Below are 22,058 nucleotides of genomic sequence, written 5' to 3' on the forward strand. Positions count from 1 at the left end.
TCGGTGGGACAAAAAAAATGGTTGAATCAATCAAATTATAGTCTGTTGATAATAAAGTACATGGTGTTTGTGGAACTGTTGTATAAAATCAATATTACACTTAAGATATGCTGGTGTACTTTATATCAGCATGGCTGTGATGCCTTTGGCACTTGTGCACTTGCATTGCAGCTAGCGTATGCTGATATTTATCACAACAGCACTCCATCTCGTGTGACACTGTTTAAGTAATGAATCGCTTACAGTGATGTTTCCTTGTAGATTTCAGTGTTTCTTGGGTCGGCGTATGTTTTTTTTTTTTTTTATATATATATAAAGGGCTGTAACAGTCAGAGGCTTTGAACTTAAAATTTCTTCAATAAAGAATTTGCAGTTTACTAGTAGCACAGTGTTTGTTCTCAGCTGCTTTTATTAAAACCTAGTTCTGACAGCACCAGCATTGCTGGAAAGCAGTATTTTCAGCACTACACTACATAATCAGTGTTTAACTGCAGGTCATTTATTATCTAATAACACACATCAAAGATATGAGTCATCATTCCTTCTTATTGATTTGCTAAAGTTCACACTTTTTTTTAACCCAACCACCAGTGAGAATATTATATGTAATCTAAAATTCATTATTCTGCAGCTCATTCTCCATTTCTAAATAAAATGTACGACTTTGCAGGTAGACCTGTTACCAAAGCATTATAATGAAGATCCTTGGAATCAACTGTGTGAAAGTATAGAAAGGAGGATATGTGAAAGGTGGAAGGCAAAACAAATAAATTTGTCCTCCGTAAAAAAGACTTAATCTGACATAAATTAATCTCTTTTTCATTGTGATTACTTTAGCCCATGCTTATCATTACCACAATGCAATCTTTGCCAACACCTGATTACCACTTTAGCACTGTTATTTTCTTCATGTGTTGATATTAATATCCAGACACATACAGTACAAAACAAGATTACAGTCAAGCTATTTGCAATATAATTTTCAGGCTTAATCTTCGAATAGAGGTTAATATTACATTATTTTTCAGTAGCTCTGTTGGTAATGATAATAACATGCTTTTCAACCATTTTTCTATTTACCGAGGTTGTACAGTACATGTTTTTTTCTCTCTACTTGTGTGTTTATGAAATATATACAGTAGCATCCATTTGAACTCATTGCCTTTGCAATGCCTTTGCAGCTTCTTGAATTTGTTAGAAACCAAGAATGTTGATTCTGTGTTGTTTTTCTTGGAATCATTTATTGATTTTAGTGACATTCATAATCTTCATTCAGCTAATTAAGCAATAAGGCCTTGTTTCAGAGAAAAAGTTCAGTTTAATGTCTTGTAAGGATCCTATGAATTGTTCCCTGTTGTTCATTTTTGTTATAATGTTATACATAAGATAGTTAATTAATGCTGAAAACATTCACTGTCCAGTTTGTTAATTAAAGTGGCCAGTTATTGTACTCTATTATACGAAACGTCTAGTGTTTGGTGAAATTTAGAGGCATAAGAGGAGAGTTAATGGATTCTCTGGAGGACTTCCATTAACACAAAATTGTCGTCTATTCACATCACACATAAATAACAATATTTGAAGAATTAGTCAGGTTAGTTCTGGATTAGTTTATTTGTTGTTTAATATAATCGGAGACATGTGACTTATTCTTTCCATATTTTTTATACTGTATGTATGCATTCCTTCAAGAATTAAAAGGAAAAGAGTATAAAATGTTCAATATCAGACGCCTGCCAGTGTGGCTAGAATTAAAATATCTAGAATTATCAGTATATAGCATACATGTTTAAAAGGTCCATATGCCATATAGAATGTCTGAAATGTTTCTGTCTCCCTCTCTGTTCAATAGATATGCAGCAGAACAGGGCATGTCAAGGTTTTAACACATATATAGACCTAGATGCCGTAATAGTCACTATCTGCTTTGATGGATGAGGGATGTTTGCTTTGATACCCAAGTCTGCTACTGAGATTTGTCTGGGGAATGAGCCTTTCGTGGAACATTTGTTTCAATGTCTAACCCATGGCTTGTGGAATTTCATACATCACTTTTTTTAGATGCAGGTTTGTGAAGTGGTAGCCAGTATGTTAATTTGTTTATTATTTTGTGCCAGTAAAGATCAGAGTGTTTTTTGGCCTGCATTGCATATAATTCTGTAGGAACAACTGTACACAATATGTCATTCATATACAGCTGAAGTGTTTGGATTGAGGTCAGTGTATTGTGAAAATTTAAAAGGGAAATTATACTCACACATAAGACCTACGAGAACTATGCAATAATTTTTTCTGCTACTGATACTTTTGGATCTTACATGCTTTTTAAAATTTGATTAAAATTACCTATATAAAACCTGCACTGTATGTTGGATATATGTTTGTTTTCTTTAAATGAATTAACTTTAATTATCTAAAGGTTTCATCAGAGCACACTGTTCACTGTCCAGACGCACAGTGTTTCTTTTTTATTGTAAATCAATTATCGCGACTCTCCATTCCCTTCAATCAAATTCTATTATATTAATAGTCTTTATAATGAGCATTTTCCAATCTTGCTGCACTTTACTATACTTCTGATTTAATCAGTGTTTATTATCCTGTTTACAGTTATGGCACAGTGCTGTTGCCAGGTCACTTCCTGAGAACAATGTATACCGCTGGTCACTTATCCGGCCTCATGGTCAAACTACTTTTATTTAGCTTTTTATGAATTTTCTCTTGTTTTGCTTGTACATATTCAATCACGCAAAGATCCTTGAAGTCTTCTGTTTAGACCCTGTTTGCTACTGCATTGTCAAGGCTAAAACAAGGACGATTATGGTTTTAAAATTTTAGCATTTATATCTAGCCGGGAAAAAAAAAATCAATATGTACACTCTTATATTTAAAAAGGGTCAGTACAAAGTGGTGTTTGTTAATTCAACGCTGTGTTGAGTTGAGTATTGTACTTTGTTTCTCCCGATGGGTCAAGTGCTATTGCACATCCGTTTTTTTTTTTTATCTAATTCTACTGTATGTACATATCTTTTCTTCCATCCTTTCTTCCTTCCTTCCTTATACTCTAACAATTGGACTGCCTTTTGCTCTGTTTTGTTTCTATATGCTTATGCAATGGCACAACATTTTTTTTCCGTTTAGAGTTCTTCCCAAGATCTTGTTTTAATGATGGGAGAAAGACTCTGTGGTGGCCAATCCATGTGTGAAAATGATGTCTCATGGTCCCTGAACGACTCTTTCACAATTTGAGCCCGATAAAATTGTCATTATCATCTTGGAATATGCCTGTACCATCAGAGAAGAAAAAAACATCCATCGATGGAAAAAGTTGGTCGTATAGTGTATTTAATGTACGTAGCTAGTCAGTTGACCTCATTTTCCAGAACCCTACCCCCACAGGCTCTAACTGTAGGCACTAGGCATGATGGGTGCATCAATTCTTACCCCGACTCTGGAATAGGGTAAATCTGGACTCATCTGACCACATGACCTTTGTTTAATGCTCCACAGTCAGTTCTTTATGCACTCTAGCAAATTAAAGCCCCTTTTTGAAATAGCCTCACTGATCAGTTGTTTTCTTAAGGCTTTACAGCAGTTCAGTCCTAATCCCTCAAGTTCTCGTCACATTGTGCTTATGGAAATACTCTTAATTTTACTATTGTACAAAGCTGTGAGTTTACTTTAATGATTAGATTTTACCAAATGTTTAAGTGATCTCTGATCATGATTATTAACTTTTTTTATCCGACCACCTTTCTTGCTTGAAGGTGGTAGTTCAGCGCTATACTTTTAATATTTAATAATGCATTGGACAGTTCTTAACCCAGTTTTAGTTGTTTCAGCAATCTTGTTGTATGTGAGGCAGATGAGCTTCGTCAGCAGACGATCTCACCGGGTTTATCTCCGGTCAGCTAAGTTCAAGAGAATGATGATACAGTGGATCCTGTGGATCACTGAAAACTATTCTCTCTTTTTTTAGTTACTGCTGCAGTCAGACCAAATCTGAATAAAAATGGACAGTAGACTGAAGAAAAGGACAGTGGTTGCCTTAGTTTTGGAAAACAACATAAGAGGGCTGTGAAATCTTGTCACATTGTTGCTGTTAGGATAGTGTGTGGTAATTTTTTTTTTTTATCTTTTTTTTTCCTTCATCTGTGTTGCTACCTGTGTGTAATGCTTCAGCACCCTCATAAAACTTGAGTCAAATTTCCAGGTTTATTTGCATTAAAGTGTCTTTTTGAGTTAGTAAATGCTTAAATATAAAATAAGCTGATCTTCTGCACTGACGTGCCTTTGATCCTGCTGTCTGAATCATGAGTGCAGCTACCTTCTGTTTGAATATATTTTTTTTTGTAATTTTTCAGCTTGCCATGGGAGAGATGGAAAAAAACAAGTTTTAAATCACGGCTTTTAAATTGCGTCATTAAATGTTATGACGTCAATGCAGTACCGCATAGATTTTTTGTCCATTTTTACTGACGTTAAGATAAGTGAAAAAAAACATGCTGATTTAAATACGCACTTAATTTTCCCTCGATAATGTGTTGTAATGTACGATTTGGATTAAAGCCCAGTAGTAACGAATTCATAATCCTAGGAATTATGTTCAATCATGTTCAATTTACTTCTAGTTTTTTACACAGCTATAATGACGTACTTAAGAGTAGCTTACGTTGTTGCAGGCTGACAACGCATTCAATTCATGTTTGGTGCAGAAGTGCTTTGTTACTGCCAAGAAAATGATAAGAGATGATGTGTGGCCTGTTCTACTATAAAACTGTTGTATTATTTATTCATTTATGTTCCGCTGATTTCTTGCTGAGTTTGTGTGTATGCATCGATTCAGTTGACAGATGTTCTAGCTTTTAGGGCAGCAACAACCATTTACCTTTGCTCTTTTGTTTCTCGGGTTGTGTAGGAGGCAGGAGGAGAGAACACTGCCACCCACGGATCCTCTGAGGACAGAAAGGAGAAGGTGCCCAGCCCTCACCTGAGCCAGCTGGTGGTTCTGACATCCAGCAGCACACTGTATGGGCTGGCAGAGCGGGTAGTCGCCACAGAGTCACTGTAAGAGCACTACTATTGTCCTTTTTCATTTTTATTTTATTTATTCAAACATTGCACAGGGATCATCAGCTGGCAGACTGCAGTCCCAATGCGAACCCAGCAATGTATGTCTGCATGCTGAATTCCGTAACTGAATATATACTGTAATTAATATGAGGTGCCCTTAAGAAAAGACGAGCTGTAACTATTCTCTTTTTAGAGATGAGAACTGTGTCACCGAATCAGTACATTTGCTGATGATCCTCAGTTAAATTTCCTGGGGCTGCTGGTGAATAGTGAATCAGTCCATTACATGAAATGTTCTTAGCTGCAGCATTGATGTTGTGAATAGCTTTTATCCTTTTTAAACCTGCGATGTTTGTTTAATATGCTGTAGTTCAGAGGTGTCCACAGTGTTTTGTTGGGGGTCAGATGGAGAAAAGATGCTCAGTACTCAGTAGTTTGTGATTTCATTCCCTGTCTGAATGTGTTGAATGTGTCCGAATGGGAAAATAAAATTAGCTGTAGTTTTCAGACAGAGAAAGGTCTGGGTTACTGTTCAGAATTTCAGGGGTTTAAGCGCCAGCACTGCCAAGCTGCCACTAATGGAACTATAAGCAAGGCCCTTCACGTCCGTGCTCCAGGGCTACTCTACCATGGCATTATCTGCATGCCATTCAGGGTTCACGGAGCTGGTCAAAACACAACACTTCAGTCTCATCCATGGCAAAAAAACAGTCATTGATAGTTCAGCGCTGATAGTTAAGTATTTTCATCATTCAGTCAGATTTGGACCTTTGTAAGCAAGGAATTTTATGTAACATGACTTTTACAAATGTAAGTTGCTTACCCCTGTTACAGAGCCTTTTATTTTAACCTGCAAATGAAATTAAACTACTATATTATGTATGTTTATTTTACATACAAAACATACTAAAAAAGAGAGATACAGTAGATTTCCAACGGAAGGAAATCTCTTTTTTCAAGTAGGATTGATGATCCTACTTTTCCACTCAAAACAATTCAACATTCATGTCAATAAAAGTCATGATTGTTAGTCTCTAAAATTAGTTTTTGGCACTAGTTTAATATTTTACCGTTTTGTGTACTAAAGGGACTCATACTACAGTACAGTATGTGTGTATTTCTATGCATGTCGCCCCCCCCCCCCCCACCAAAAAAAAAAAAAAAAATGGCTGGTTTCCAGTTGCACTAACCTGATGCTGTGTGCAAATTCAAACTGATTTATTTCCAATTGCTTTGAAAAAATGCTCTCTGGGGTGCCCTTAAGAAAAGACAAGCTGTAACTTATCTTTTTTTAGGGATTTAAAAAAGGAGAACTGTGGCACCAATTCAATACATTTGCTGATGCTCCTGCACGCATCAGTGAAGTTTCCTGGGGCCGCTGGCTGTTTGGGGTCTTGGTCAGTCGACCCAGCCTTAGTTAATCAGACCATGACTTGAAATTTTCTCAGCTGCAGCAGTGATGTTGTGGATAGCTTTCATCCTCTTCATACCTACCAGGGTGAATATGCTGTAGTTCAGTGGTGTTCACACTTTTTTTTGTTGAGGGTCCAATGGAGAAAAGATACTGTATGTAGTCATGCATACTTGATTAACAAAACCACCTTTTTGATTTATTTGACTACAGTAACTCAGCAAGAGTAATGTGATTTTATCTTCTTTCTGTTGAATGTTGCATTGTAGTGCATCCAGGTCCTGCTGTGGAGATTTGCAATTTTGTTCAAGAAAACGTTTTGCTCATACATAGTAGAGTACTGTATATGGAGCCCAAAACATGCACAGCTCAGCCGTGTCAGTATGCACCAGTGGTCTCGTCATACTCGGGAGAAGAAAAATTAGCTGCACGTGCTTCGCATGATTCTTGCAGCTTTAGATTGGGTGAAAAAGCTTCTATTCAAAGAGTGACTTTTTTTTTTTTTTGAAAGATTGTTGCTGTTTATAGTTTTTTTGTTTTTATAGTTAATATCATTGTAAAAGGTTTGAAATGTTGAGCTGCTTTATAGTTAGCCCATGTTCCACTTAATAAGCATGAAAATCAGTTTTTGTTGAATTGACAGTCTAACTGCTGTTGCATTTTTATGCACATCTTGCAAAAGTAATCTTTTATTTGCTCAGGCAACTTTTTCTTGAATATCTAACCGCACACCTCCCTCTGAAATTAATAATAATAATAATAATAATAGGAATAATAGGAATAATAATAAGAAGAAAGATTTTCTTTCATCCAGCCAATGACTAAACACTACACATTAATTAAAAGGGTTATGATTTGGATTTGATCTTTTATAAAATTAGAGGGTTGCGTCAGGAACGGCACCCAGTGTAAAACCTGTGCCAAATTGTGTGTGGATCGGACAGTTCAATTTTCCTTTTCATTTAATTTGAACCTAAGTATAATATTCTATTCTAAAAGAAGCAGCCTCGTTGCTTTTGTTGCCTGCATACTTCCACTTTTAGTTAAGATTACGATACCTTTCTATCTGTATTTTTACTTAAGTATAATTCGTCAGTAGTTTGTCCACCCCTGCTTTTTTCTCTCATGGATTTCCTCCAAGCGTTTCTCACATAGCACCATTAATTCCAGTAGCCTGACATTATTTGTTGATTCAGAGGCCAGTACCATGTCAGGGCTTAGAGATATCTTACTGATATGCCTAATTTCAGTTCCAGTCTTCGAGTGACGACAGTTAAGAACACATGACAAACGACTAGATACTGTATGCACACTCAATTCAAGTCAATGTAAATATATTCTCGAATCGGATCTTAATTTGTTGCTTTTCTGCTTGTGTCTGATTTGAGCTCACATCAGATATTATAAATGCAAACCATGCATCCTCAGGTTGCTTTCTATAACTATAGTTATGTAGTTCAAAAGTGCAATAATTCGTCATGATGCCATATGGAAAACCATTTCATTATTGTTACTGGATTAAACATAATAATAAAAAAAAAGAGTTCAGTGATTGCTGGAAAACTTTTGGCAAGTTAGTTGTATATGAATGAAAATGTGATTCATAAGGGCAGACTGTCCTGTCATTTTTCTTTTAGCAGTTACTGAAAGGAATTAGGGCAAGTCCTCTGAGACCAGCCCCACTCCAGTAGGTAACTGTGGTCATATATTCCTCGAGTGACATCCCAGATTACTTGCCAAATTGCTGCGTTTGTCCTTTTTTCAGGGTCAGTTTTATCCATTAAACAGTGCAGTGTTGGATTCTGTTGACTTGCCTGCATCCCCACTAATCCGAATGAGGGGCAACCTCTGGATGACTTTTGGACCGTGAAATCACTGTTTACTTTAAAATCTCTCTCTCAACATTCATCTGGTCTTTTCTCTTTCTGCATTTTTTTTTTGAAGACTTCTCTGTCTGACTCTCTCTTCCTATTCCTCTGTCACATATACATGCAAAAAAAATAATACAATCCTGGACCTGAGTGACTGAAGAGCTGCTGGATCTGCATGCCATAATCCGGGGCTCAGAGATATGGCCATCTAGGATGCCAGATGGCATTCATTGCATGCCAGGCTTAAAGCCTACAATCAGATATCCAACAGTTCATGGGAAAGCTGTGAAAAAACTCCATCATGAATTTCCTAACACTAGTAGCATGCATACCTGTTCCAGGTTGCTTCCAACTGGCAAACAGAGGGGGTAGTTGATATTCCTCATAGCCCTTCATGTGAAGAATGTACATGCTCTGAATGTGCCATGCTTAATAGTTCCATTACCACAGGGCCCATTTCAAAAGAGGTGAGCTCCAGTACTACACTCTCTCATGCTTAATGGAATAATCAATAAAGGTCAGAAAGCCTGTGCAGGGATCAAGATAAGAGGTGACTAGGATAAGGAAAGGAAACGGGCTGCTTATTAATGTCTAAGCACAATCTTTCTATCAGCATGATCTAAATAAGTTACAATTACAGTTTTAAACTCTATCTCTTATCTCAGCTAAATTGTTTTCAAGTTCCATCTTTTATCCTATTTCTAAACTGGCCAAAAATGGAAAGAAAGCGGGAAAGTGCTCTATTAGGGCATGTTTCATTTCAACATCCTTCCACCGATCTGCTAACTAGATAATAAAGAATTTGTCGGACTATATATAACATCTGGATTTAGTTTCTACTTGATTACTATACAGTACAGTATCTTAAAATGGATCAGCCTTTTTATTTATGGACATTAGATAGCTGAAGTCAACAACATATTTTAAGTTAGTAAAAAAGTGCTCAAAAAAGCTATTATTACTGTATACTGTATTCATAGGAAGACAACTGGAATAAATTATGTTTATGATCCTCCTTAAGTCATTTTTTTAGTGATTTAACTGTTTTTATATAAAATCATATGTAGATGATGTTATGTGGAAAATAGTGAATAACAAAAAATTACTTCATCTGGCATTTTACAGACAGGGTCATATTTATGAATTTAATGATATACATCGACGAGTTATAACATCTGTCGACTGCTTATTATTGTGCTCTGACAAGGTGTACTGTATATGGTACAAGATCTGTTTTGGAGTCACGCAGACCCATTTTTGCTTCTTCCAACACATTAACTTTAAGATCTGACCGTTTAGTCGCTTCCTAATAGCTCTACCCCTTCTCACCCCTTCTCAGGTGTAACGAGATAATCAGTGTTATTCACTTAAACTGTTTAAATGGTATGGCTAATCGATGTAAATGTGCTTTGGTTTAAATGTAAATGAGCTTTCAAAGATTTTCTTTAGATCCCCTGGACTTTTTGTATTTTCATAAAATTCTCTGTCAGTTCCTTTAAACATATTTTCTTCCACTTTTTGGTCTTTGGTCTTGGAGTTTCTTCATTTCTTGGGTGATGATTTTTGGTAATGTTGTCATTAGGACATTGATATTTTTCTTACTTTTTAACAGCTTTGTAAAAAGTCAATATTCCTTGTAATAGCTTTTTGAGATAGCTGCCTGGCAGAATCCAAATGACTTTTAACGTGACTGCTTACAGAAAACTTACTGCTGTTTAGTAAGACTTAAAAATGCTGGTAAGTAAGACTTTTTTAATGGGTTTTAAGTAATTAAACTGCCCATTGAAAAAAAAACATAGATTCAAATATTAAGTTTTCCCCTTTTTTTCTACCCAAAAATATAGTGGTACACTGTAGTTTTTTTGTTGTTGTTTTTTGGGCGGGTTGGTTGTTCATTAACTATTTATGTGGTGGCTTGGTCAAAATGCTTCATTTAGACTTTTCATAAAAACAATTAAAAAATAATAATAAAAAAAACTCATTTAAACCAAAAGACTGACCCAAACTGAACATATTTAGTTTTTTCATACATAATATCTCAACTATGAGGAAATATTTAATGTTTGTTTAGAAGCTAGTTGAATTCCACTGAAAGACACTAACATGTGTTTTAAATTGTTTTATTTTCTGTATAGTTAAGTATCTAATGCATAAAATATAAAAATAATGAATACAACTAGTTATGGAAACATGTACCGTATCAGTTCGATCGTTAATACCCTTTTCCCTTGTGGCACATTTTAGACATGTCAGACTTGTAACAAACTGAAGCTTTAACATTACTTTTTTAGTTCTTTAACATCATTTTACATACATGTTACTTTTACATTAGTTATAAAATAATCACTGATTAACTTAGGGAGTTTTTTTTTTTTTGCTTTGTACATTTTTCTTTTTTATCTCAATAATAATAATAATAATAATTATTATATTATACCTTTTGTGCCATAATCGCTAAATAATGGAACATTTGGCTTCTGTTATGTAGACAATTTACAGTAAGAATCTGTTTTGTTTTGTTGTTCTTTTTAACCAAAAAAATTATCAAGGCATGACGTTCATTGTGTCTTATTAAATAAACTTTGCTAGTTTATCAATTAAAGACGCGATCTTTAATGTAGGGTGACTGCTTTTACAGCCATGCTAATTTCTGTGATGTGATGAAGCATATTTCTATGGCATCAAAATATATTATAAGTTGAAAAACCTAATTATTGTTAAAACCCTTTTTTTTTTTATTCCAAGCACAGCAAAATCTGACAGGTTTGCCCAGACCACCGCATAAATACATTCTATATAATGTTGTTTCATGCAGCTCTGTTTCTCTGGAAACGCCTTTGCTGTCAACAGGGACATGTTCATGCACAGTGCATGTGTGAGCAAAGGAAATGCTTATTTGCAGACTGGTATGGACAGTTCCAGGCACAGCATGGTTACATTGGTGGACTCCCGAGGTGCAGTCTGTCTAGCAGCTGTCGAAAAAATGTGCTTAATAGAAACAGGGCAGTTTTGATTGCATACTCTGTAATCATCCATATTATAGTAGCTGATTTTTCTAATATAAAAGTTTTTACACTGAGTGTAGTAGAGTAACAGGGTGATGTGTGTTCTAATGTGCGGTTGTGCTTCCGGTTCTATGTCTTTGTGTATATCCTTTAAGCTTGACAGCAGTTCATTTATGGGTATTCCTGTTGACGAGTTCAGGACGTGCTGTGAATTGTTACTGACCCTCAGCCAAACAACATTAGTGTTTACTGACCTTACACTGAAAAGAGCAAACTCTGGAATGAAGGCTAGAGAGTAGCCTTATGTCAGTCTTTTTTAAATTCATTTCGCTTTTTAGGAGCCGTTGAGTGCCAAAGCCACAGATGAATATAAATCACCATACAAAATGTTAAATCTGCAGAGCCAACTGCTGTACCAAAATCTCTTTCAAGTGTAAATATTACATTTCTTTTGATGTTATTTTAAGTTAAGCATGCCAACTGCACTTGATCTTGTATAACAAGCATGCTCTTCTTAAACTGGTAACTTGTTTCCTCCATGAATAACATTATGGAATGTTAGTGAGACAAATGCAGTATTAGGTAGGGTAGTAAGTGTGTTTATTCTGCGTGCGTGAACCAGCATGTATAATAATTTGTCTAATCTCTAGCTATTTGTCCTGAAATCAGTAAATTTGTGATTAATGCAGTCTAACCCTTAATCAGCTGTTTGTTTGCTTAAAGCCATCTTTAAAATTTGATAGTTAATTATGATTAAATAAATGGTTAAAATGTTCCAGTTGATTTTCTTGTATCAGTAAAGGGAACTCATTGTGTTACAGTTCATCATTCATACATTCATATGTTTCATATTGACGTTCCTGAATACAAATGGATAAGATTAACTAATAAAATCACCGAAGTCAGTCATCATCTTTTTAGTATGCTATAACTTTAAAGGAAATACATTATAAACATTGGAAACTATAGGTTTCTTAGATGCACTAAAGAATAAGCACCTGCTGAGTCCCGACAGATTTATAACCAATTGCACATTTCTTGTATAAAATGTAGCTGTCCCATTTGTAAGGCCTATCTGCAGCCTCTTACTGGTATGTAAAAAAAGATGCCAGTGGCATGACCCTGTTTTTCCCCCTGCAGTGTGTTCTTGGCCGAGCAGTTTGAGCTCCTTCAGCCTCATTTGGACACCATGATGCCTCCAGCGAAAAAGCCTTTCCTGCAGCAGTTCTACTCCCAGGTCAGCCTCCTCTAACTATATTTATGGACTTGCCCTTTCTCATTCACCTCATCACAAACCTTTTAATTGTTTTTCCTCTGTCTTTCTGGCTGTTTAAGGGGGGTTGGCAGTGGTGTATGGTTATGAGGTTTGTTATCAAAGCTTTGCTCCATACTGGGATGATAAATATAGCAATGATTTTCTGGACACTGTTTTAGTCCAGCCCCTAAGTAAATGACCTTAATAACTTCTCTGTTGCATTACAGGCCTATTGCTGGAATTGAGAGTTTTTAATTTGCTTTTTTTTTTTTTTTTTTGTGCTTGTGTGTGCTTGTGCAGTTTGCGGTTTATTAATGTCTTCACAAATAATTGCATATGTATCCTTCAACAAAATGACAGTTATAATTGAACATAAACAGACATAATTGAAGATAAATAAAGAGGCAATAATAAGAGCTAAATGTGGAAATATAAATATTTTTATATAAATAATATAAGAATAAGATTTTTTTTTGTCTTTTGAGAATTTACAGTATATAGTAGACATGCCACTGTCTACTGTTTAGTCATAGCATACTGTATATTATGTTTGGCTGTTGGCTCTGGCTGCGAAGACAATTGGAAACTATGCTCTTACTTTATCTATTTTAAGTTAAAGCAGTACTCATAATAAATTAAAAAATACAGTTAAAAGATGCATTTTACAGTAAGTTTTACTTATTACTGGTTATACACAGTATCTGGATGAGAAGTAAGCCAGTAAAAAAAAAAGAAGGCCTTAAAGTAAATTGGCTATTTCATTATTTCATTATTATCACACACACACACATTTACACAGTAACAATTCCATATTCGTAGAATAAGTCTAAATTTACATAGTGTAGTTTTTCTTTTGCATGAAAAAAATCATTTTCTCTCCTAATCTTTGCTGGTTTGTGTGTCTTAAAATGTTGTGCCTAAATGCTGTGCTCTCCTGCAGACCGTGTCCACAGCCAGCGAGTTACGCAAGCCCACTTACTGGATAGTGGCAGCTAAAGCCATTGATTATGAGCAGATGCTGCTGCTGATGGCAGGAGTGAAATGGGACATTAAAGAGATAATGTCACAGCACAACGTCTATGTGGATGTCCTTTTAAAGGTAATGTGTGGAACTGAATGAGTTTTATGTGAACTGATGAGTACATTGTCTTACTTTCTCACAGTCCAAAACCAATGTCTTCATTTTCAGACCCAAGGAGAAGGGTCATGGATAGGGTAAAGCGTCTTTGCTAAATTTTAGAGTTGACCAAGTAGAAAAGAAACACGATCTGTGTTCCTGTAATCACAATCACACTCGGGCTGATACACAAGATGTTAATTCAGCCAAAGATATTTCCAATGGGTTTTTGCAGACAAAAAAAAAAGAAATTACGGTAGCTTTTAAGTAGAACAGTGTTTCTTTAAATAATATAATTTGCAGTCTCTGCTTTTTACACAAACCTACGTGGACATGTTTTATTTGTTTGTTTATTTATTTATTTTTATTTTTAGGCTGGTTGTTAACTTTTCTTTGGATTTCTTCCTACAATGATTACTTATCTCGGCTATCAGCAGTGTTAGCATGAAGAAAGATCACTAGAATAACAAAGACAATAATAATAATTATTATTATTATTATTATTATTATTATTATTATTATTATAAAACGACTCTAACTGTATAATAAGACTCATTGTAAAATGCCATGCTTTAGTTTAGAAAGTAATGCTCAGATTGATCTGTAGTGGAAAATGTCAAAAACGTTACCATGTGCTTGATTTCCTTCAATTATTCCCAGGCTGTCACACATATTTGGGTAATGTATGAAAAATGTCAGTAAATCGAAAAGTATTATTTTCTGTAAAAAAAAAAAAAAAAAAAGAGGATTGGTTTAAACTATGTATGCTGCAATAATTTATTATATTTTAGTATTTTCAAACTATTTGATTCTGCTTGTTTTATTGCATGTAAATTTAGAAATGAAATATTTTTTAAATCTAACTGTATTTTTAATTTGATATATATTAACATCCTCTTGTTTATTAAGATAGAACAATAACCTATTTTCAAAAAATACAATTAAATGGAATTAGCATATACATAAATACGTTTTGCATGATTAAAATATTCCTAATTTGCAGCATCTAGAATTTATCCTGCTGATTGTCCTTTGTTACCATCCTCTACTTATAGTGATCTGATCGAGCACTTCAAGTATCTTTAAGCTGTTATTCTTGCTCCTCCGTAGTAATATTCAGCAATCGAAAGATACAGAATTGCACAGTTCACTATATTTTCCACAGTGTATTATAGAGATATTTTGCATGCTCAAGCTGCTGTCCTCTACTTCTTTATGCTTCTGCGTGCCGTCTACTAAAGTGCACTTTGATTGATCACAGAAAATATATATCAAACATATCGTACCATTGTGAGTTACATGAAATGATCAGCTGGCCATCATTAGTGCCTAGAAGGAATCAACATATTTTACCTCATTAGTTGAATTCAGAGCTTGTTACCATGACACCATATCTAAAGAGACTGTCTTTAAAAGTTCCTCATACCAATTCCTAATTGGGGAAGAATGCTTTTCATTACTATGCACCTTATTATTTAAAAGAGCTGAAACTCAGTTTAAAGTAAGTAACATTCATTCATACGAAAGAATTTCAGATTTAACAATCCATGTTATTGTTTTAACTTACTGTTGCCATTTTTTAATATTTGTTGTTTTAGTCTGAATAAGTTGTATATTATTTTATGTAATTATAAACAGAATAATATTGCGAAAGAGATAAGCTGGACTTCCTGTCAAAATAAAGTGCATTACAGTATTTAAATATTACTCTTTATCGTCATAGTAGTCAAGGTGTAAGAATATTTAAGTTTGAGTTAAAACCCCTTTTAAAGAGAAATTAGTACAGCAAGCAAACCTATTAAAATTAATACAATAATTTATTAATATTACAATTAATATTAATATTTGTTTTTATTTTAATTTTTTTTATTCAGCTACCTACAATAGGTAGTACTGGTAATTTGCAGTGAATTGTATAAAGAACATTTTTGTTGTTTTATTTACCATGGTTTTAATTTCTCAGCTCTTTTACATGAATCAATTAATTTTTTCTATTATTTTAGGTCCTTACCTGTTTAACATATCACATTTAATCAGTTTAATGTGCATGGCTTTATTTTAACACATAGAAAGCACTAAAATCCTTCAGTTTAATCAGGTGAATCGTCGCTGGTACATTTTCAATGAGTTTAAATTCTTAGCAAAATTAGAAATTTTATCTTGGGTGAAGCTTCTGTCTGCAGTTTTTACTGTTTTTTTTTTTTTTTTGGCCAAAATTTCTGTACCTCTGAAGTTCATCCAGACTTTAAAGGTCATTGATATAAATTATTTGACAGAATCTGAATTATTGAAATGGCAGTGATTTGGGAGTGTTTTAAAAAGGTGATGTTAAACATCATCTTGTGTTTCTTATCCATCTCTACCTCTGCATGTGAATATTTTACTTAATGAATTAATCTGGATGAATTTTTGGAGCAGCAGGCAGGTCATTTGCATGGTAGCATATATCAGGATGGGAATCTACATAGACCAGATGGGGTTTAACAAATAAAATTTTAAGCAAAGCTTACCTTCAAATACCCAGCCGTACCCCAAATCCCAATGTATGTATAATCATGTGTCCTTTGGTAAATATGCATATGTCCTCGAACATCCTGTAGACATTCTGCTGCAAGTTAAGTAAAACTTGGTAATGAATAACTTTCTAATGAATTCCACTGATCCCCACAGTACAGATTTATACTTGCAGTTCTCGTTATTAACAACACCTCTACACCTGCTCATTTACACAGTTATCCAACGAGAGGATCATGTGGCAGCATAAAATCATAAAGAAACATGTCGAGTTTTAGTAAAATTCACAAAAATGTCATAAGTGGGGCAAAATGGGTGATCCCTGTGACTTTAATTGTGCCATCACTGCCAGATGGTTTTCAGTAACTGCTGATCTACTGGGGTTTTCACACATTCATCAGAGTTTATACAGAATGATGCAGAACACGAAAAAAATCAATGAGTAAGTGGTACAACTGAGGCTGGAAAAGACTTGTTGATAAAAGAGATCAGAAGAAAGCAACCAGGCTGGTTCGAGCCGAAAGGAAAGATATACAGTAGTAACTCAAATAAAATCACCATGCTTGGAGAAAAGTATTTCAGAATGCACAACACATTAAACCCTAATATGGATAGACTACAACAGCAGAAGACCACTCGGTTTCCACTTCTGTCAGGAATCTAAGGCTTCATTGACTTCATAACCAGTCATCAGTTGGAGTCTGTGCTCGTGATAGCTTCAGATTCCTGTTGGCTGATTGGATACCTGCGTAAATGAGCAGTTTTCAAATGTTAGGTTTATTATTTCAATCTGTGCATTTACAATCTGGCTACAAAAAACAAAACTTATTATATAATATTATAATTAATGACATAATAAAAAAAATATGTAATGACCTCCTTGTTTTGATTGAATTCACACATACCAGTCCAAAAGGATAATGGCTACTAGAACTTAATAGTAAGTTGTGATTTCCTGCTCCTAGCATTTTTTAAAGACCCTCCAGTGATCCTGGCCCCACATCACGAACCTCAGTTATAAGTGATACTGGCCACAATGATTGACACCTCTAGTTATTTAGAAATGCCAACATATAATTTTTTACTTACTGTACCTGCTGAATTCTCTTTGCTGGGTTGCTGGGTATTATTATTGATAAAGCTTTTTGTTTATCCTCCTATAGTACTGGACACAAAAACCAATTGTAATGAAAGAATTTAAAAAAGTCAATAATATAAATAATCATTGCAATTTAAAAAATATATTTTGCTTTGTTGGTTTGCCAACGCTGTTAACAAAAGAACATGCACCCTTTATTCAATTCAATTCAATTTTTCAATTCAATTTTATTTATATAGCGCTTTTAACAACGGTCATTGTCTCAAAGCAGCTTCACAAAAATAAAAGAAATTCATAAAAAAAAATAATAATAATTAATAATAATAATAATAATATTAATAATAAATTGTGTATGTGTGAGAAAAATGTCTAGATAATAATGAGATGAATTAAACGAAATGTTTTTGATGAGCAAGCCAAAAATGACGGCGACAGTGGCAAGGAAAAACTCCCTGAGATGGCAATAGGAAGAAAACCCCTTTATTCTGTATGCATCCTTTAAGAGGGGTACTCGATCCTAGTACAGAATAAATTTTGAAAGATAAGTCAATTTTCCTAACATTAAGCACATTCTTTAAATGTGTACAGTAAAATTTGTTGAAGCCTTAAAATCAGTTTTGAATCCTAAACTGTCCACTGACAGTGCATTTTATTACAAATTAGATTTATAACATCAATTGTTAGCTTTTAGTAATTGTTTTATTTTTTTAGTTGAGGTTTGGATTTTTTTAATAGGGTATTACAGTATTTAGGAAAAACATAACGCTGAGAGATTTATGCTTGCTTTTATATTATATTATAAGCTGGTATGTTTTTGTACCACTTAAAGTAGAATCATAGCTAGGGTACCTGAGAAAAGATTTTTTAAGAGCTACAGTATGAATTTAAGATATACAAGTTTATATATTATTTAAAAAGTCATGTTTTTTGGTCTGCATTAAAGCTTTACTTTATTGTAGAGCAAGCTGCATGTTTTGTATCGCAGAACCGTCTTATACATTACAGGATAAATTAAAAGTTCATTGTCTTGCAAGCGAAGGGGAGGAATAAATTTTGTGGGGGAAAATAGAAAAGTCATCGATTTGGCTTATTCTGTTGACTCAGTATAACATATTAGTGCATAGCTTTAAAAATCCAGGAAATATTCAACAAGTTAAAATCCACAGATAAAAGTAATTAAACAGGAGATAAATGGCCCTTGTCTGAACAAACTGTTTTTTATTATAGGAATTTGAGGAATTCAATAAAAAGCTTGGTGATGTCTCCAAACAAGTGAGGATCCCCCTGCCTGTATCAAACGTCCTCTGGGAGCACTGTATCCGCCTGGCAAACCGAACACTAGTGGAGGGGTGAGTAATTACATCTATTCTCAAAACAGGACAAGAGACTTTTATTTTACTACTGTATAATGTCACGTTTATTCCGATTGGTCAAATCAGTTCTGTCAGTAGTGCTGGCTGCAATCACAGGGTTGTATCATTGCTCTCATGCTAATGCATTTTTTTCTGGTGCTCATGGTGCACTACACAGTCAGAGAAAGTGCTATCTACCACTTCTGCATTCATAAGCTTACAAATACCCATGATTGGTTGGTGCCTCTTTAATTGACGGAGGTCAGAGAGTATGTCATTGCTCCCACCCAAAGGGTCAATTTCCAGGAAAGTTTTCAGGGCAGAGGATTTAACAGTAACATATATATATATTTTTTTATCTTATTAACTTTACAATAGAGAAAAAAAACTTGTAAGAATGGTTGCCTGGTTGGCTGGGTTTTTTTTTTCTTGTTTTTGTACTGTCTGTGCAATTAAAAATATACCGTACAGGAAAATTACCTGTTGCTGATTTTAATTATATGCTGTTTATAAAGTATTAGGTTTCAGGAGCATGCACAATGTGCAACAAAAATCAGTATGAGGCTTATGCTGGAAATGCTATTTCAAATGTCGACTGCCCATGATGAGTTGCATTGTTGAATGAAAAACAGCCCTACTTTCCCTTTTTTTTTTTTTTATTGCCCTTTTACTGGTATTTTTGAAGGTTTTTTGTCAGCCAGTTGTGTAAACATCAGCTTGTCAAAGTTGAATCTTCCCCTTTTTCAAGTCCAAGGAGTGGTTTGGCGAACAGGCCAAGAAGAAGCTACACACTCCTACTCTCAGTGTGTTTTTTATACTTTCGTTATCAATTCTGTGGCTGTATTTAATGTCACATAGTTCCCGGCAATTAACTTTCATATAGAATAGATCCATCACACTGATGTAAATTGTAGCTTTTGAAGAAAGTCAAAAGAAGGCATAAGAACCAAACTAATGCATTTTCTACATTAGTTACTTTCAAGTTCTTGACATGTGCAGACAGTTGGCCTCATTAATCAGCCTGGATATGAATGGGATTAGGGATGAATCATTCGGATGACCATTTACAAGAGGAAAAATGTATTTATAAAAAAATTCCACATAAGAAGAATAACTAATATACACCTCAGATTGTTTGCCTTTGATTTTTACTATTTTTATCGAGTTGTTTTATGTACAAATTATGTGGTTGCCAGAGCAAGACAAAACATGTGTGTGAAAGAGAGGGACCAAAGTAGATCGGTCAGGCTACTTGGAACAAAGGTAAAGAAGGTGCAGGACCTGGGGTCAATGGTCCAGAGCAACAGAAAGTGTGTAAAGGAAGTGAAGAGACGTGTGCAGGCAGGATGGAACGGGTGGAGAAAAGTGTCAGGTGAGTTGTGTGATAAAAGAGTATCAGCGAGAATAAAAGGAAACCAGACAGTGGTGAGACCAGCGATGCTCTTTGGCTTAGAGACAGTGGCAGTGAAGAAAGGCAGAGCTGGAGGTAGCAGGGATGAAGATGTTGAGGTTCTCTTTGGGATTCACAAGATTGGATAGGCTCAAGAATGAGTCCATCAGAGGGACAAGCCATGTGGGATGTTTTGGAGATAAAGTCAAAGAGGCCATGGTTTGGACATGTTCACAGGAGGGATATTGTGAATATATCAGTAGAAGGATGCTGAGGTAGGTTGAAACTTCCAGGCAGAAGGTCTAGAGAAAGACCAAAGAGGAGATTTATGGATGTAGTGAGAGAGGACATGAAGTTAGTTGGTGGTAACGAAGAAGATGCAGGGAATAGGGTTAGATTGAGGCTAACTAAATATTACTAAATATTTAATATGGTCTTAAAGATTTATAGAAGCATTTATAGAAGTATGGTGATAAGACTCCTAGCCGCAGTAAAATATCTAAATGGTGCAAAAATATTAAAGAAGACCCCACTGCAGGCCCAATTTGTGAGAATTGATGGATAACTTTTTGACGACTCGTAAAAGATATGCATCTGTTTGTGGAAAATGTGCATCCAATCATTTTTCTTTTGATGTCACTCACTTGTCTTGTGCTGAATAAATGATGAAACCAAATTTACCTCTTATAATTACCTGCCTGTAACTTCTCTCCATATGTCAGTCGTTTCAGCTACTGTAAATGCACTTACATTTTTGGCTTTATACAGGCCTTACCTTTTTAATTTATTTGCCTTAAAAAAAAATCAGCATTTATGAAACATTTGTAAATCGTTTATTAATTTTTGAATTGGTTTGACTTGATTGGGGGAAACACGCATAACTTTACTCGAAATGAGACCAAAAAAGTGCATGGAGAGGGGAAGGTCTGCATAGTTTCCTGAGGAAATGAAAAGCATTAAAAATGAACATTGGAAGCCCAGTGTGTTTTCCTATGATTTGTTATGTAGAAATGCCGGGGCCAAACTTTGCTTCAAGCTTTTTGCACTCAAATTTGCTTTGCCCATGCATAATTGGTTTGGCTCTGGTCCGGAATGAATTTAGTTTTATCCACCCCTTTGCACATAAAAACATTCCCTTTTTTTGTTTTCATTTGTGCATTTATTCAACTTCAGATACCATTTCATCCTGATTACGGTCAAGGATGTGAGTCTATTCCAGGGCAAAATTTGCACAAACACTCACACATTTATTCATATCAGGGGCAATTTAAAGGAAACTGGAGGTTGTGAAGGAAATCCACAAGGGCATGGAGAGAATATTCTTCAGTGTTGTCAGTTTTTGTCATAAGCACCATAAAAAAATGTTGCTTTACAATAGTATCCTTGTATTTTATTATAGTTTATTGTCTGTAGTTGCATATATGTTTAATATTATGGAAGGTAATTTTTGCATACATTTTCAAAAAAAAAACATCAAAGCCACTTAAACATTTGTTTCATGCTTGCAGACTCAAAGCATCACTTAAAGACAGTAGATACTGTACAGGGTTTGTAAAAGCCTTTTTTCTTTTTACTTTTTCATGCATTTTCCTGTAATTAAATGAAACCCAGCCACTTCTCCCCTGTTCATTCTAATTAATACAAATTTCCCACGAGGTCAGGTTGTGGGATTTTTTTTATTTCCACATCTGTCTACAACAGACCTGCTGTCATGGTATGTATTTGTGAAATAATTCCCAGCCAGCTGTTCTGCTCCAGTGACAGCTTTCCTCATTGTTCACTGTCCACTGAGTCTGTGTGTCTTTCTCAGTCTGAGTGGACTCATGCTTGTTTATTTTCTCTGCATGTCAGCACAGCTGCTCTCTAACAGGACATGTAGAGATATGAGAAGGAAGGCAGATGTCCATTTTGTGTCACATACTAGCATTTTGTAACAGTAGACAGGTGTACTACTGCCCCCTAATACACACT

General features: G+C 34.9%; 1 protein-coding gene across 1 annotated transcript in view; it reads left to right on the forward strand.

Moving 5' to 3' along the window:
- The window catches only part of vps50 (VPS50 EARP/GARPII complex subunit), a 151,660-nt gene that overhangs the window by 124,877 nt on the left and 4,725 nt on the right, over positions 1–22,058 (forward strand). Inside the window, exons 23-26 of the mRNA XM_053492735.1 lie at positions 4,919–5,067; positions 12,501–12,597; positions 13,556–13,714; positions 18,573–18,694. Coding sequence (XP_053348710.1) covers positions 4,919–5,067; positions 12,501–12,597; positions 13,556–13,714; positions 18,573–18,694 — 527 coding nt within the window. The remainder of the gene's footprint in view (positions 1–4,918; positions 5,068–12,500; positions 12,598–13,555; positions 13,715–18,572; positions 18,695–22,058) is intronic.

The sequence above is a fragment of the Clarias gariepinus genome, chromosome 3, assembly GCF_024256425.1.
Source record: "Clarias gariepinus isolate MV-2021 ecotype Netherlands chromosome 3, CGAR_prim_01v2, whole genome shotgun sequence".
Classification (NCBI taxonomy): domain Eukaryota; kingdom Metazoa; phylum Chordata; class Actinopteri; order Siluriformes; family Clariidae; genus Clarias; species Clarias gariepinus.